The following is a 17,860-nucleotide window of genomic DNA, read 5'->3' on the forward strand; positions in this document are numbered from 1 at the left end:
AAGTCTCTGAATGTCCTTGAGTGGCCCAGCCAGAGCCTGAACTTGAATCCGATTGAACATTTCTGGAGAGACCTGAAAATAGCTGTGCAGCGACGCTCCCCATCCAACCTGACAGAGCTTGAGAGGATCTGCAGAGAAAAATGGGAGAAACTCCCCAAATACAGGTGTGTCAAGCTTGTCGCGTCATACCCAAGAAGGCTCAAGGTAATAACCAAAGGTGCTTCAACAAAGTACTCAGTAAAGGGTCTGAATACTTAGGTAAATGTCCTATTTTCAAAATGTCTAAGTCTAAAAAAACTGTTTTTGCTTTCTCATCATCTTCGTGTGAAGATTGACGAGGACATTTTTTTGAATCCATTTTAGAATAGGGCCTGAGTGGGAATCTGAATACTTCCCGAATGCACTGTACATACTGTATGGGACGAGGCTAACTAGCTATTATGTTATCCTTCTTACTGTAAAATGACTGGTTAAGGTTAACATTTACAATAATTGCCCCTAATATGTTCTTGTTTACACGGTAATTACAGAGTAATATTATGATGTCCACAGGTTCGAGGAATCCATTGAGCACAAGTGTCAGTTTCATGTTTAACTAACATACTTGATTCAACGTGTTTGTGCCCTGTGGGAATCTGTGTCGGAAAATGATTACAGGTAGATTTATAAAGGTGTGAAGCTTATTTACAATGTTTCATCAAGTTTAAGTCATGGTTTAGAGTTGTTTTACTTTGTGTACCTGCACAGAGTCCTCTGGCTCTGTGCCAATGTGTGAGGGTGCCAGTTTTTATGGGTGTGTGTGGGTACCAGTTTTTATGAGTGTGTGCGGGTGCCAATTTGTATGAGTGTGTGTGTGTGTCCCTGAGTTCCATGTGAACTGTTCCTGTTTGTGTGTGTGTCAGCATCTATCTCCATCAGAACTTAGTAGGGTAGGTGCGTGCATGCGTACTTCCGTGCGCACGTGTAGGTGTATGTGTGTGTGTTATATGACCTCTTTCTCACTCCCCCAGCTCAATGCAGAAGAGGCAGCATGGGCCCAGGTGAACCTCGGAGGGACTGCCCTCAGGGAGGCGCGGGCAGAGCTGGCCGAGGCCAGGAAACAGTGGCACTGCCTGCAGGTGGAGATCGAGTCCCTACATGCTCTGGTGAGCACACACACACACACACACACATGCACAGACACACACACACACCACCATAAGCTTAGCATTGCGGCAGACAAACACCCATGGATCAGTAGAGTGGATCAGTAGAGTATGGAGAACATTCATCTTGATTGATTCTGAAAGCACTATTGGGGATTCTTTCACTCTTATACTCTTGCCTCTTCCCCCTCGACCCCTCTCACTCTCTCTTCTGTTCCACTTTCTGTGTCATCCTCTCATCACCTTTTGTCCCTATCCATCCTCTCCTCTATCATATTCCCTCTTTCCCCTCTACACTGTCCTCCCTCTCCATCGCTGTGCTCCACCTTCTCCATCCCCTCTCTGCTCTCTCTCCCCTCTCCATTTTTACAATATTTAATCTCTCTGATCCTGCTATTTCCCCTCTCTCCTCCATCTCCTCTCCCCTCCATCTCCTCTCTCCTCCATCTCTTCTCTCTCCTCTCCCTCTCTCCTCCATCTCGTCTATCTACTCCATCTCCTCTCTCCTCCATCTCCTCTCCCCTCTCTCCTCCATCTCCTCTCTACTCTCACCTCTCTCCTCTCTTCTTTCTCCTCTACCCTTTCCTCCATCTCCTCTCCCCTCTCTCCTCCATCTCCTCTCCCCTCTCTCCTCCATCTCCTCTCCCCTCCATCTCCTATCCCCTCTCTCCTCCATCTCCTCTCCCCTCTCTCCTCCATCTCCTCTCCCCTCTCTAATACTTCTCCTCTCCCCTCTCTCCTCCATCTCCCCTCCATCTCCTCTCCACTCTCTCCATCTCCTCTACCCTCTCTCCTCTATCCCCTCTTCCCTCTCCCCTCTCACCTCCTCTGCCCCCTCCTCTATCTCCTCTGTCCGCTCTCTCCCTTTTCATCTGCTCTCTCTGTCCCACATCATTTTCTCCTGTCCACCCTCTCTCCTCTCTCCCCCGTCCTTCCCTTCCCCAGGAGAAAGGTCTGGAGAGTTCCCTCCACCACACCCAGTGTCAGTACTCCAGCCAGCTGCAGGGCCTGTCCCAGGTCATCCAGGGTCTGGAGGGCGAGCTGGAGCAGGTGAGGGGCGGCCTGGCCACGCAGCGAGAGCGCCATGGCCAGCTGCTCAATACCAAGATGAGGCTGGAGAAAGAGATCGCCACCTACAGGCGCCTGCTGGAGCGCGAGGAGGGCAGGTGAGGTGGCTAACGGTCACAGACAGGGGCTATATGGGCCCTCAACAAAAATGTTGCACTAAAAATGAAATAGGATGCCATTTGGTACAGATCCTGGGGCAGATGTAGCAGAGGAGGTTTGGTGAACTACATGGTGACGAGTAACCTTCCCTGAGATTTGACATGTGGATCTGTAACCCCCAGAGCAAAAGGCTTTACTCTAGAATGGAGCAGCTGAGCTAGATTCGATTTCTGGTCAATTACACAGACATAAACTCAGCAAAAAAAGAAAAGTCCCCTTTTCAGGACCCTGCCTTTCAAAGATAATTCGTAAAAATACAAATTACTTCACAAATCTTCATGCTTGTTCATTGAACCATAAACAATTCATGAACATGCACCTGTGGAACGGTCTTTAAGACACTAACAGCTTACAGGCAGTAAGCAATTAAGGTCACAGTTATGAAAACTTAGGACACTAAAGAGGCCTTTCTACTGACTCTGAAAAACACAAAAAGAAAGATGCCCAGGGTCCCTGCTCATCTGCGTGAATGTGCCTTAGGCATGCTGCAAGGAGGCATGAGGACTGCAGATGTGGCCAGGGCAATAAATTGCAATGTCCGTACTGTGAGACGCCTAAGACAGTGCTACAGGGAGACAGGACAGACAGCTGATCGTCCTCGCAGTGGCAGACCACGTGTAACAACACCTGCACACCTGCGGGACATGCACAGGATGGCAACAACAACTGTCCGAGTTACACCAGGAACGCACAATCCCACCCTCAGTGCTCAGACTGTCCGCAATAGGCTGAGAGAGGCTGGACTGAGGGCTTGTAGGCCTGTTGTAAGGCAGGTCCTCAGCAGACATCACCGGCAACAATGTCGCCTATGGGCACAAACCCACCGTCGGCTGGACCAGACAGGACTGGCAAAGGGTGCTCTTTACTGATGAGTCGCGGTTTTGTCTCACCAGGGGTGATGGTCGGATTCGTGTTTATCGTCGAAGGAGTGAGCGTTACACCGAGGTTACACTGGAGGGGGATCGATTTGGAGGTGGAGAAAGGTCCACTCTGTCATGGTCTGGGGCGGTGTGTCACAGCATCATCGCTGTGCGCTACAGGGAAGACATCCTCCTCCCTCATGTGGTACCCTTCCTGCAGGCTCATCCTGACATGACCCTCCAGCATGACAATGCCAACAGCCATACTGCTCGTTCTGTGGATGATTTCCTGCAAGACAGGAATGTCAGTGTTCTGCCATGGCCAGCAAAGAGCCCGGATCTCAATCCCATTGAGCACGTCTGGGACCTGTTGAATCAGAGGGTGAGGGTTAGGGCCATTCCCCCCAGAAATGTCCGGGAACTTGATGCAGGTGCCTTGATGGAAGAATGGGGTAACATGTCACAGCAAGAACTGGCAAATCTTGTGCAGTCCATGAGGAGGAGATGCACTGCAGTACTTAATGCAGCTGGTGGCCACACCAGATACTGACTGTTAGGGACACATTATTCCATTTCTGTTATTCACATGTCTGTGGAACTTGTTCAGTTTACGTCTCAGTTATGTTCATACAAATATTTACACATGTTAAGTTTGCTGAAAATAAACGCAGTTGACAGGGAGAGTTTCTTTTTTTTGCTGAGTTTAGATGCACACAGATGAATACGCACCTACTAAGGGTGAGATAGCTGATATGAAGGTATAACGTGATATTGTGAAATTACATTTTAAAACAGTTTCATGCTACAGGGCATTTTCACAGCAATGAGCTGGCAGGTCTTTATCCTTAAACCGCAAACCTGAACTATAAATAAGAACCGTAAAGCTCTGAGAGGTATAAAATGAATGAAGACGGATGAAATAAACAGGCAGGATAAGCTTTCGTACAACATTAAAATGTCCAAACAGAAATTGTATCACATTGAAGTTCTTAAATTAATAACAAGACGGTGAAGAAACGTGAAGGTTTTTTGCTCGAGAAACTTTTTGAGGGCACTATACATTTGAAAGAAAAGGCATCGAAAGTGAAGGTCGTGAATCATTAGTCAGTATGAGAAAGATGATCTCAGGATCTGTGAGGACATGAGGAAGGGCGGAGACCCTCTTAAGTTGCATGAACTCTCCTTCACTTTGCAAATGAACCAGAATGAAGATGCCCCAGTTGCTTTTAACAGAACATGAAAACTATGCTATAAAAACTCCCCAATGAGGGTCCCACGCCCTATAATGACCCATATTTTGTTTCCCATGCACATTCAGACAGTCAAAAACGTATCACCAAACATATCAAATTCATACAGTTGTAGTTGGAAGTTTACATACACTTAGGTTGGATTCATTAAAACTCATTTTTCAACCACTCCACAAATTTCTTGTTAACAAACTATAGTTTTGGCAAGTCGGTTAGGACATCTACTTTGTGCATGACTCAAGTAATTTTTCCAACAATTGTTTACAGACAGATTATTTCACTTATAATTCACTGTATCACAATTCCAGTGGGTCAGAAGTTTACATACACTAAGTTGACTGTGCCTTTAAATAGCTTGGAAAATTCCAGAAAATAATGTCATGGCTTTAGAAGCTTCTGATAGGCTAATTGACATCATTTGAGTCAATTGGAGGTGTTACTGTGGATGTTTTTCAAGGTGTACCTTTATACTCAATGCCTCTTTGCTTGACATCATGGGAAAATCAAAAGAAATCAGCCAAGACCACCCCAACCGTGAAGAACAGGGGTGGCAGCATCATGTTGCTTTGCTGCAGGAGGGACTGGTGCACTTCACAAAGTAAAATTATGTGGATATATTGAAACCACATCTCAAGACATCAGTCAGGAAGTTAAAGCTTGGTCGCAAATGGGTCTTCCAAATTGACAAAGACCCCAAGCATACTTCCAAAGTTGTGGCAAAATGGGTTAAGGACAACAAAATCAAGGTATTGGAGTGGCCATCACAAAGCCCTAACCTCAACCCTATAGAAGATTTGTGGGCAGAACTGAAAAAGTGTGTTTGCGAGCAAGGAGGCCTACAAACCTGACTCAGTTACACCAGCTCTGTCATGAGGAATGGGCCAAAATTCACCCAACTTATTGTGGGAAGCTTGTAGAAGGCGATCAGAAACGTTTGACCCAAGTTAAACAATTTAAAGGCAATGCTACCAAATACTAATTGAGTGTATGTATAACTTCTGCCCCACTGGGAATGTGATGAAAGAAATAAAAGCTGAAATAAATAATTCTCTCAAATATTATTCTGACATTTCACATTCTTAAAATAAAGTGGTGATCCTAATTGACCTAAGACAGGGAATTTTTACTTGGATTAAATGTCAGGAATTGACTGCGATTACTTACCACGGACTAGCAGAATCATTTCTTTCACGACTCTTTCACGACTCTAATGAGCCTGACGCGAAGGATGTACTGATTCCTCGGGAACATGCCCCAATCCCTTTGATCTGCGTGAAGAGGAGGCGGAGAAAGACGGGCCGAAGAGCGGGTTGCCTTCTGAGAATTCGTAGGTGATCGAATAAACCCCCACTTCCCTCCATTCTGCTAGCAAACGTGCAATCCTTGGAGAATAAGATCGACGAGTTACGTGCAAGATTAAACTACCAACGGGACATTAAAAATTGTAACATCTTATGCTTCATGGAGTCGTGGCTGAACGACGACAATATCAACATACAGCTGGCTGGTTATACGATGTACCGGCAGGATAGAACAGCGGTGTCTGGTAAGACAAGGGCCGGCGGACTATGTATTTTTGTAAATAACAGCTGGTGCACGATATCTAAGGAAGTCTCGAGCTATTGCTCGCCTGAGGTAGAGTATCTCATGATAAGCTGTAGACCACACTAACTACAGAGAGATCTGTATTCTTCGTAGCTGTTTACATACCACCACTGTCAGAGGCTGGCACTAAGACATCATTGAATGATCTGCATAAGCAAACAAGAAAACGCTCACCCAGAGGCGGCGCTCCTAGTACCCGGGGACTTCAATGCAGGGAAACTTAAATACATTTTACCAAATTTCTATCAGCATGTTAAATGTGCAACCAGAGGAAAAATAACTCTGGACCACCTATAACTCCACACACAGAGACGCATACAAAGCTCTCCCTCACCCTCCATTTGGCAAATCTGACCATAATTCTATCCTCCTGATTCCTGCAAAAAATTCAAGCAGGAAGCACCAGTGACAAGATCAATAAAAAAGTGTTCAGATGAAGCAGATGCGAAGCCACAGGACTGTTTTGCAGTACAGACAGGAATATATTCCTCGATTCCTGCAATGGCATTGTGGAGTACAGAACATCAGTCATTGGATTCATCAATAAGTGCATCGATGACGTTGTCCCCACAGTGACCGCACGTACATACCCCAACCAGAAGCCTTGGATTATAGGCAGGATCCGCACTGAGCTAAAGGCTAGAGCTGCCGCTTTCAAGGAGTCGGACTCTAACCCGGAAGCTTATAAGAAATACCGCTATGGCCTCTGACGAACCATCAAGCAGGCAAAGTGTCAATTGAGGACTAAGATCCAATCGTAATACACTGGCTCTGACTCTCATCGGATGTGGCAGGGCTTGCAAACCATTACAGACTACAAAGAGAAGCACAGCCGAGAGCTTCCCAGTGACATGAGCCTACCAGATGAGCTAAACTACTTCAATACTCGCTTTGAGGCAAAGAACACTGAAACATGCATGAGAGCACCAGCTATTCCGGGAAGACTGTGTGATCACGCTCTCTGCAGCCAATGTGAGTAAGATCTTTAAACAGGTCAACATTCACAAGGCCGCAGGACCAGATGGATTACCAGGACGTGTACTGCGAGCATACGCTGACCAACTGACAAGTGTCTTCACTGACATGTTCAACCTCTCCCTGTCCGAATCTGTAATACCAACATGTTTAAAGCAGACCACCATAGTGCCTGTGCCCAAGAACACTAAGGTAACCTGCCTAAATGACTACTGACCCGTAGCACTCACATCTGTAGCCATGAAGTGCATTGAAAGGCTGGTAATGGCTCACATCAACATCATCATCCCAGAAACCCTAGACCCACTCCAATTTACATGCCACCCTAACAGATCCACAGATGATGCAATCTCTATTGCACTCCACACTGCCCTTTCCCACCTGGACAAAACGAACACCTATGTGAGAATGCTATTCATTGACTACAGCTCAGCTTTCAACACCATAGTGCCCTCAAAGCTCATCAATAAAGTAAGGACCCTGGGACTAAACACCACCCTCTGCAACTGGATCCTGGACTTCCTGACGGGCCGCCCGCAGGTGGTAAAGATAGGTAACAACACATCCGCCACGCTGATCCTCAACACAGGGGGCCCTCAGGGGTGCGTACTCAGTCCCCTCCTGTACTCTCTGTTCACTCATGACTGCACGGCCAGGCACGACTCCAACACCATCATTAAATTTGCAGATGACACAACAGTGGTAGGCCTGATCACTGACAACGACGAGACAGCCTATAGGGAGGAGGTCAGAGACCTGGATGTGTGGTGCCCAGACAACAACCTCTCCCTCAATGTGATCAAGACAAAGGAGATGATTGTGGACTCCTGGAAAAGGAGAACCGAGCATGCCCCCATTCTCATCGACGGGGCTGCAGTGGAGCAGGTCGAGTGCTTGAAGTTCCTTGGTGTCCACATCACCAACAAACTGACATGGTCCAATTACACCAAGACAGTCGTGAAGAGGGAACGACAAAACCTATTCCCCGTAATCCTGGCTGGTTGCATCACTGCCTGGTATGGCAACTGCTCAGCCTCCGACCGCAAGGCACTACAGAAGGTAGCGCGAACGGACCGGTACATCACTGGGGCCAAGCTTCCTGATATCCAGGACCTCTACCACGCATTGTCAGGAAGGCATTAAACATGGTCAAAGACTCCAGCCCCCCTAGTCATAGACTGTTCTCTCTGCTACCGCACAGCAAGCGGTACCGGAGCGCCAAGTCTAGGTCCAAGAGGCTTCTAAACAGCTTCTACCCCCAAGCCATAAGACTCCTGAACATCTAGTCAAATGGCTACCCAGACTATTTGCATTGTCCCCCACCCCTCTCCCCCTCTTTACACCACTGCTACTCTCTGTTGTAATCTATGCATAGTCACTTTAATAACTCTAGCTACATGTACATACTACCTCAACTAACCGGTGCCACTGCACATAGATCCTGTAGTGGTATATAGTCCTGTATATAGTCTCGTTATTGTTATTTTACTGCTGCTCTTTAATTACTTGATACTTTTATCTCTTATTCTTATCTGTATTTTTTTGAAACTGCATTGTTGGTTAGGGGCTCGTAAGTAAGCATTTCACTGTGAGGTCTACACCTGTTGTATTCGGCGCATGTGACTAATAAAATTGGATTGGATTTGAAAATGAGCTTAAAGGATGAAGGTCATTTAAAAACGGATTCCTCATATTTTATCCCCTTTGTTTCTGTCCAAACAACTAGATTTACGTGTTGAGTCTTTCTCTTTTGTTGAGGAGTGTGACAGATGTTCTTTCTTTACTGTTGCAGCTGCATAGAGAATCGAAAATAATTGCAGGTTGAGACAGAGATGTTCTGGTGGTGAGTCAATATAATTGCGAAACTGTTGGTTACTGGGAATTCACCAGGAGTGTGCTAATGTACACTGAGTGTACAAAACACTTAGGACACCTGCTCTTTCCATGACATAATCTGACTCGGTGAATCCAGGTGAAAGCTATGATCTCTTATTGATGGCACTTGTTAAATCCACTTCAATCAATGTTGATGAAGGAGAGGAGACGGCTTAAAGAAGGATTTTTAAGCCTTGAGCAGGGTATGGTAGGTGCCAGGTTTGTGTCAAGAACTGCAACGCTGCTGGGTTTTTCAAGATTTAAGAATGGTCCACAACTGTGAGAAGCATTGGAGTCAACATGGGCCAGCATCCCTGTGGAATGCTTTTGACACCTTGTAGAGTCCAAGGGGTGGGGGCGGGGGATGTGTTCTTAATGTTTTGTAGACTCAGTGTATTTACTTACATACAATACAGACAGCCAGGCAGGAAGGCAGACAGGCATGCAGGAAAACAGGCAGACAGACAGACATGCAGAAAGACAGGCAGACAGACAAGAAGACAGACAGACAGACAGACAGACAGGCAGGCAGGCAGGCAGAAAGACAGGAAGACAGACAGGCAGACAGACAGGCAGACAGGCAGACAGGCAGACAGACAATACAGACTCATTTCTCTGCGTTGTGTGTACAGATATAAGACCGTTTTAAACTACCAGATGTTCTGTACCAGACATCCCCACATTCACCTCTTCATCTCATGGCTTTCGGGTCCCTGAGATCTTTAATGTCGTTTCCTCTTAACATTTATTACGGAAGATTCCATTCAATTTACAGGCCTAAAGTTTATACTCAGTTATCATCACTGGGGCATTCACAGGCTGGTCACACGAATGCATTCAAGCACAGACAGTTCACAGCCATTATGTTTGTACATCGCAGATCTGTCCCTCAATTTAGCACACTCACCCCAGCAGGCCTCATAATTATGTTTTTAGTACCACCTTTTATTGATCTGGGAGGTGCTCCGCAGGATCTAGTTTTATGACCATCCAGGTTGAGTAAGGTGACGCTCGATGATGCATCCTAGATCTTCTACTAGTCTATTGGATTCAGATCTATGTTCTCAGAAGATCACAATGCACTTGCTCAACTCAAGATGCCAAGCTCCTTATTGTATCAATCTGCTCTGTCATGTCATATCATATCATGATTAGGATGTGCTGACCACACTATAAGATATCCTTCCGCCAGGCAATTTCTTTGAGTGTACGGAAATGGCTAAAGTTATCCCATCAAATATGTAGACAGCATCTGAGACAGCTGCCGAAGGAGTGTCCCCCCTCACAGATTCCATTGAGTCCTACTCACCATGTTTTCTCATCTGTTCACAGGTACCCAGGTGGGCGTAACGGACAGGTCATGGGGCTACGGCGCTGGAGGGGCCCCATAAGAGAGCCAGGCCCCATAGGGGAGGAGCCCAAGGAGAATGGAGTGGAGGAGAATGGCCTCAGTGACCCCGCAGTAACCCCTGAGGAGCCACTGTCCGAGCCCCTGCCTGAGAGACCCCAGCAGTGGTCTGTGACAGAGAACAGCCTGAGGAGGAGCCCTGCACTAACGCTGTATAGGCAACAGAGCCTGGTCATCCTTACAGGTGGGTGACGTGGTCAGACACATGCACACACAGAATGGTACACACATATTCATGTTAATAGTCATATACACACTCGTATACACACAATCAGGCAGGAATACCATACACACACATTCAGTATGCTAAATACACTATATATAAAAACATTTGTGGATTCGGATATTTCAGCCACACCCGTTGTTGACAGGTGTATAAAATGGAGCGTACAGCCATGCAATCTCCATAGACAAACATTGGCAGTAGAAAGGCCTTACTGAAGAGCTCAGTGACTTTCAATGTGGCACCTTCATAGGATGCCACCTTTCCAACAAGTCAGTTTGTCAAATTTCTCGCCTGCTAGGGCTTCCCCGGTCAATTGTAAGTGCTGTTATTGTGAAGTGGAAATGTCTCAGAGCAACAACGGCTCAGCCGCGAAGTGGTAGGCAACACAAGCTCACAGAACGAGACCACCGAGTGCTAAAGCGCATAGCGCGTAAAAATCGTCTGTCCTCGGTTGCAACACTCACTACCAAGTTCCAAACTGCCTCTGGAGGCAACGTCAGCACAAGATCTGTTCGTCGGGAGCTTCATGAAAAGGGTTTCCATGGCTGAGCAGCCGCACTCGCACACAAGCCTAAGATCACCATGCGCAATGCCAAGCATTGGCTGGAGTGGCGTAAAGCTTGCCGCCATTGAACTCTGTAGCATCAAAAACGCGTTCTCTGGAGTGATGAATCACGCTTCACCATCTAGCAGTCCTACGGACGAATCTGGGTTTGGCGAACAGTACCTGCCCCAAAGTGTAGTGCAAACTGTAAAGTTTGGTGGAGGAGGAGTAATGGTCTGGGGCTGTTTTTCATGGTTTGGGCTAGGCCCCTTAGTTCCAGTGAAGGGAAATCTTAACACTACAGCATTCAATAACATTCTAGATGATTCTGTGCTTCCAACTTTATGGAAACAGTTTGGGGAAGGCCTTTTCTTGTTCCGGTATGACAATACCCCCGTGCACAAAGCGAGGGTCATACAGAAATGGTCTGTTGAGATCTGTGTGGAAGAACTTGACTGGACTGCACAGAGCCCTGACCTCAACCCCATCAATCACCTTTGGTATGAATTGGAACACCGACTGTGAGCCAGTCCTAATCGCACAACATCCGTGCCCGACCTCACCAATGCTCTTGTTGCTGAATTGAAGCAAGTCCCCCTAGCAATGTTACAACACCTAATGGAAAGCCTTCCCAGAAGTGTGGAGGCTGTTATGGCAGCAAAGGGGGGGACCAACTCCATATTAATGTCCATGATTTTGGAATGAGATGTTCGATGAGCAGGTGTCCACATACTTTTGGTCATGTAGCGTATGTGTGTGTCACCAATCAAATTTCTGTTTGATTTGAGTATGTGTTTTATGTGCAGAGCCAGAGAGAGACAATGATCTGAGGATTTCCACAGTGAAGACCCAGGAGATCCTCCAAGGCAACGTGGTGAGGGAGAGTGCAGAGGGCACTGGCACCGTGGAGTAAGTATTTATCAGACCTAGGGCTGTTGCGGTGACCGTATTACCGCCACACTTGTGCTGAGTACACTGTACCAACCAGGATGGGAACGGCCGCATAAATATGTTTGCTTTCAGAGTCATCGTCGCCCTTGCGCTTGAGCCAGTTGTTTTACTAACTGTGTCATCTCGTAAACTTTCCTTGACTTTGAATTAGATACTTATCACAATTAACTGTTCAGAAGGCATGTGTGTCCTTGAAGGCACACAGAAGGCACACATCCTTGTGTGTTTGGGAAGGGTTCTCTGACTTATACCTTTTACTGGAAAAGTCCCACCCATACAATCATATAGGACCAATCATTAGTTAGAGATACCACATTAGGATTTACCCCAGGTTTACTGTGGCCAGGGTACACTTCACAACACCAGCTTTGTTAAGGCATGTTTGTTTGATTGTTTCCAATACGTGTACTCTACGTTTCTAGTTGTAGTCTAGCATGTCCCTCTAATCACTCTGACATCAATAAAAATGTATTTCAAAATCTAATCAAACACTTCATGAGAGCCCATGAGCTCATGTTGCGCAACATTTCTATTGGCTATGCAATTGTGTGACAAAACATAGTGATGGCCTCTATTAAAAATAGCATCCCATCAGATTGTATAGGCTCGGCCTACTATATATTTTTCTCAACTTTCCTAATATTAAGCACATTGCTTCTATTTACAACAGTATAGCCTACCTGGCTAGCATATAAAAATTACCACGGGACAATCATCCTCTGTTCGCTATTTAAGTGCATAGATGACATGTATTTTTTCCCCTGCCAGTTTCGGGACAAGTGCATAATGATGGTCCATTCTGAATCAAAACTAATTTCACACATATTATTTAGTATATGGTAAGACAAGATTAAATCAGGAATAGTCTGATGGGTGACAATATTTGCCTATCACTTGAACTGAATTATATATTATCACTTGTGAATGATGCCTAGCATGTGGCAAGAAACAAGGCCTTTTTTTCCATCTTTTTCAAACCATAGTCGCACAACTCATGTAGTCTATATCTTAAAGATGCCAAATAACTTCTTAAAATTAAGCACATCAATCCACTTTACAAGGGGTGTAAGAGTCCAACTGTCATACATAGGCAGCGAATGTGTTTCAAGTTTGGGAAAGATCCTTTTCACCATAAAGATGCACTTCTATAATAAAAGCATTACATGCATAATCGCATTTGCGGTCACTTTTGATCATGGTGTTTTCCTCATAATGAAACATTCGTGCTTATAGCCTACTGCCGTGTGCGCATTGCTGCGCTTATAATGTGAAGAAATAGCCTAATAGTTTATCAACATTTTAAGCTAAATGTTCTGATCTGTTGCATCAGCCTCATTGCGTAGTGGTTGCATTCATTTGGAATCTATCACATCCCACAAGTGTCCCAGACTATGTTTGGAATATTTATTTATTGCACAGAACAGAATAGGTCAACTTTTGTACAATGGGGGATGGTAGATTGACATAGGCTAGTGCTTTTGCTCGTCGTTAGGCCTACTCCTCTTGTTGGCTGACGAAAAGTAAATGTGGACAGTTCTTCCAATATCTTCAATATGCACCTCGGAATTGGATAAGGACGCGTGCACTTGCGTCCCCGATGTGTCTGTCTACACTTGTAGCCTGTGAGAAGGACCCGATCACGTGATGGAGAGCCATGTGAGTGAGAAGTGCTTCGGAGCACGTAGCACTTAGAGAAAAGGGAATTCTAATTATTATATTGAGCCCAAGGGCACAACGGTCACTGGCCCGCAAAAGGCCTGGATTTTTAAGAGTGCATTACGGTCACACAAAGGGGATGCCGCTGGGAAATTCGAGGCATTATCAAGTGCTTGTCAAATTGTGAATGAGAGACTGATGAAGTGTGTACAGCCTGTGCAAAAATAACTAAGCAGAGCTCATGCCTTTCAAGCAACTTTTTTTCAAATCATCATTAGTGGCATCATGCAGCCTTCCAATGTATTAAAAATCAAAACATATAGCCCAACGTTTGAAGAACTAAAGGTACATTAAAAACTAAATTAAGAATATAGGAGTACCTATTTCTTTGTTAACTGCTCAACACAGAATAGCTGCATATGCGCACTCCCTCGAATCATTTGGAGAAAATATAATTTCTATTTTATTCAGCTTTATTCTATTGTATTCTTCATACTATAAAATAATATAAAATAATGCCACGGGGAATTCTAAGCAAATCTTGTCTGCTAAATGAACTAGTGTAGCCCACAGTCATATGGCATAGCCAGATCAGGGCCTAACATAAGGTCAACTTACGTATGCTATTCTGTTCTCATGAAATAGGCAAAAAAATACATTTTCATATCATGTTTCTTTATACCTGTCTAAAATAAAGAATGGATTTATTGTTAAGGTGTAGGCTATATTACATGGATTTATTAGACTTTTTAAAATTGAGATGTTCTGAAGGTCTGCATCAGTGGCTCGTGTGTGGAAGCCAGCAGATGCTAAGTGTGTTTAGGTTAATTAATGGTCCGTTACCGTGAGACCGGCAGTTATTTGGCTGACAATCACCGGATGACGAAATTTCATGATCGCCACGTCCCTAATCAGACCTATTAATCATGATTGTTGACCCAGTGTCACCGCCTGATTCAGTAAGTGTGAAAAGTAATCGTTCCTGAGTGTCAACTACAGTGAAGGGAGCAGGGATGCTTTACATATGTTATTCAAGAGACCATTATGGGATATATTTTCAAACTGTCAAATGAGGTATTCTAAATATAATTCAGGACACATTTTTTTACCACTTTCGGTAGCAGCTGAACGTATCTTTCACATGAACCACCTTTCCGTGTGTATTGTCTTTGTTAGACTAAAGATGACACCAATAGACACTTTCATTTTCCCTCCCTTAGCGACATCTAGTCCGAGAGACAAGATGTGCAGACACGCACAGGGAAGTACCTCTGCATGCCTAAGCCAGGAGTGATTTACAGCAGTTTATTCAGTTACGAAATGTGGCATAAATTTGGCATGAGCTCTCGGTCTGGGGGTTGTTGGGAATCTTTCTCATTGAGAGACATTCCTTAATGAGCTCCATTAGATGTGGAGACACCGGCGTTTCCCAAGAGGGAGTGGCGTCTGTCATTCCTACATTCTTTGTGCACACATCAGGTGTTAAAACCACACACTGTACCAAACGGGATGGGAACGGCCGCATAAATATGTTTGCTTTCAGAGTCATCGTCGCCCTGGTGCTTAAAAGCCTGTTGTTTTACTAACTGTGTCATCTCGTAAACTTTCCTTGACTTTGAATTAGATACTTATCACAATGAACTGTTCATGAGGCATGTACAATCAGTGTGTGTTTGGGAAGGGTTCTCTGACATACCTTTTACTGTAAAAGTCCCACCCATACAATCATATAGGACCAATCATCAGTTAGAGATACCATATTAGGATTTACCCCAGGTTTACTGTGGCCAGGGTACACTTCACAACACCAGCTTTGTTAAGGAATGTTTGTTTGTTTCTAAACATGTACTCTACGCTTCTAGTTGCCGTCTAGCATCTATTGCCTTTTAAAACCGAACCCATTGTTTCCCCAACCCCCCAGGACGGACAGGATCGACAAGGTGATTAAGCAGTGGGAGGGCTCCTTCTTCAAGGGGAACCCCAAGCTGCGGAAGAAGTCGGTGTCGCTACGATTCGACCTGCACATGGCGACTGCAGACGAGGGCTGCGCCCAGACCAAGCAGGACAGCCTGCCCGACGTGGAGGTCCGCCTGGTGATGAAGAGGTCCCGCAGTATCCCCACCATCGCGGCAAATGTCGAGGCAACAGTATAGTCGATGCAACAGTATGCCCATCCTTGATGGGTGATATCATCATTGAATTGCCTCCCTCATAAATGTTGTGATCTGGCAACAGCATCCCTACCCTTGACAGTGATATCACCGTGATATCAGCATTGCTTCCCATTGACCTAGGCTGAAGACGGGAAGGTTAAGACAATTAAGACATTCCATGCGAAAGCGTTCAAAATATAAAACACATTCATGGGACCGACCAGGTCCATTAATAACTATTAGCGCCATTGCTAACTAGCAACACTGGTCCCATGAATTGCAAAGAGTTATGAAATATTATAAACTGGTGGTTCGAGCCCTGAATGCAGATTGGCTGACAGCTGTGGTATATCAGAAGATATACCACAGGAATGATAACATTTGTATTTTACTGCTCTAATTACGTTGGTAACCAGTTTATAATTGCAATAAGGCACCTCAGGGTTTGTGGTATATGCCAATATACCACGGCTAAGGGCTGTGTCCAGGCACTCTGCGTTGCGCATAAGAACAGCCCTTAGCTGCTGTCAATTGGCCATATACCACACCTCCTCGGGCCTTATTGCTAAATTAGAATCCTCTTGTACGAACATGTATATTTTGAACCTAGCGGTATTGTCATGCCATCAAAGTTCCTGCAACTCCACTATCACCCACAATCATCATTGTGACATCAGCATTACCAGCAGCCATTTTGCAACCCCCATGACCAAACCAGCCACAGAAGACCACGTACATGAGGGGTTAATGTGTGTTTCATTTGACATATCAGCATTTCTTAATCATGTGTAAAAGTAGAAAGTCATATTGCCTACTTGCGATTTTGCCATCCAAGGCAAATGTGACAAAATGCCATGTTCAAGAGATTTCCCCTGTGGTCAATAATATATGATAGAGTATATAGTACTCACTGTGGTCATCACATTTAACAAATGTATAATCCAACCATCCCTCGGTAACAACTGACACTTTATACAGGTGGTGAAAAATATAAACATGGGAAAAAAGCTGAGGCATCACAGAGTTGTATGTGGCATTCTACTGGGGACTATTTAAGGGTGGTTCTTTACTTCTCAATTCGCTGTGTGTAAAATGCCAATGGTTTTGCTACGCAGTCATGGATCAACCCAGCACTGACAGTTTGCCTATGGCTGAAACCTGTACTTCGGGCTTTTTCCTTATAATGCTGTAAATCAACTGTAGTCTATATATTATCTATATATGGACAAAGTCCAAACAAAGCAATGAAGTTAGAAATGTACAGTTAAAAAAAAAAGAGAAAAAAAAGAAGAAGAAGCTATTTATTTCCCCCACACTGCTCACTGTGACCCGAAATTGCAGTGAGGCTTCTTCCTGGAGAGCAACCCTCCTGTAGGTTTTCGTTTCAACCCGAGTTGTGACTAACCTGATTCAGTTTATCAACCAGCTAATTATTAGAATCAGGTGCGCTAGATTAGGATATGAGCGAAAACCTACAGGACGGAAGCTCTACAACGGTTGGAGACGGAGAGAGCCCTTTTCTAATCTAACCCCGCCACTTGTATCGCAGAGATATACCCTGGTTTAGCCAGCAGGGGCCGGTATTTGTAAATAGTTGCTCTACAGTATCCTGAATGCTTTATTTTGGTATTGTTGTGTCGTATACATAATATCTATATGACTGATTACACTCTATAAGACAGTATCTTTATTTTATTTTTTTGCAATGTTTTTGAGTTGGCACCAAATATAGGATGCGAAGATAATACCATTGTGCATTGCAGTTGGGTCCCTCCTGTGTACAAATGTTAAAAACAATTATATTCTATGCAGTTCTTCATGCGCTTGATTTGCTCTGCTTCGCGGAGTACTTGGGACTAATTCTTCTTTTCGTTTTTGGAGCTCTTTAACTTTAGAATGAAGAATTATGCCTTTGTCTAATAATGTATTCATTTAAATAAAACACCAAAAACGCTGCCTTCAGTGGGTTTAAAAAAAATATATAT

General features: G+C 44.7%; 1 protein-coding gene across 2 annotated transcripts in view; it reads left to right on the forward strand.

The window, feature by feature from the left end:
• LOC110485901 (keratin, type I cytoskeletal 18-A) overlaps nt 1-17,831 on the forward strand; it is a 32,575-nt gene extending 14,744 nt beyond the window's left edge. For both annotated transcript variants that reach the window (XM_021557117.3, XM_021557118.3), the window contains 5 exons: nt 1,011-1,145; nt 2,091-2,311; nt 10,270-10,529; nt 11,922-12,024; nt 15,644-17,831. In XM_021557117.3, the coding sequence (XP_021412792.3) occupies nt 1,011-1,145; nt 2,091-2,311; nt 10,270-10,529; nt 11,922-12,024; nt 15,644-15,875 (951 nt within the window). In that variant the 3' untranslated portion in view covers nt 15,876-17,831. The remainder of the gene's footprint in view (nt 1-1,010; nt 1,146-2,090; nt 2,312-10,269; nt 10,530-11,921; nt 12,025-15,643) is intronic.
• The last annotated feature ends 29 nt before the right edge of the window (nt 17,832-17,860 follow it).

Source organism: Oncorhynchus mykiss, chromosome 13 (assembly GCF_057628025.1).
Source record: "Oncorhynchus mykiss isolate SJ-2025 chromosome 13, ASM5762802v1, whole genome shotgun sequence".
Classification (NCBI taxonomy): Eukaryota; Metazoa; Chordata; class Actinopteri; order Salmoniformes; family Salmonidae; genus Oncorhynchus; species Oncorhynchus mykiss.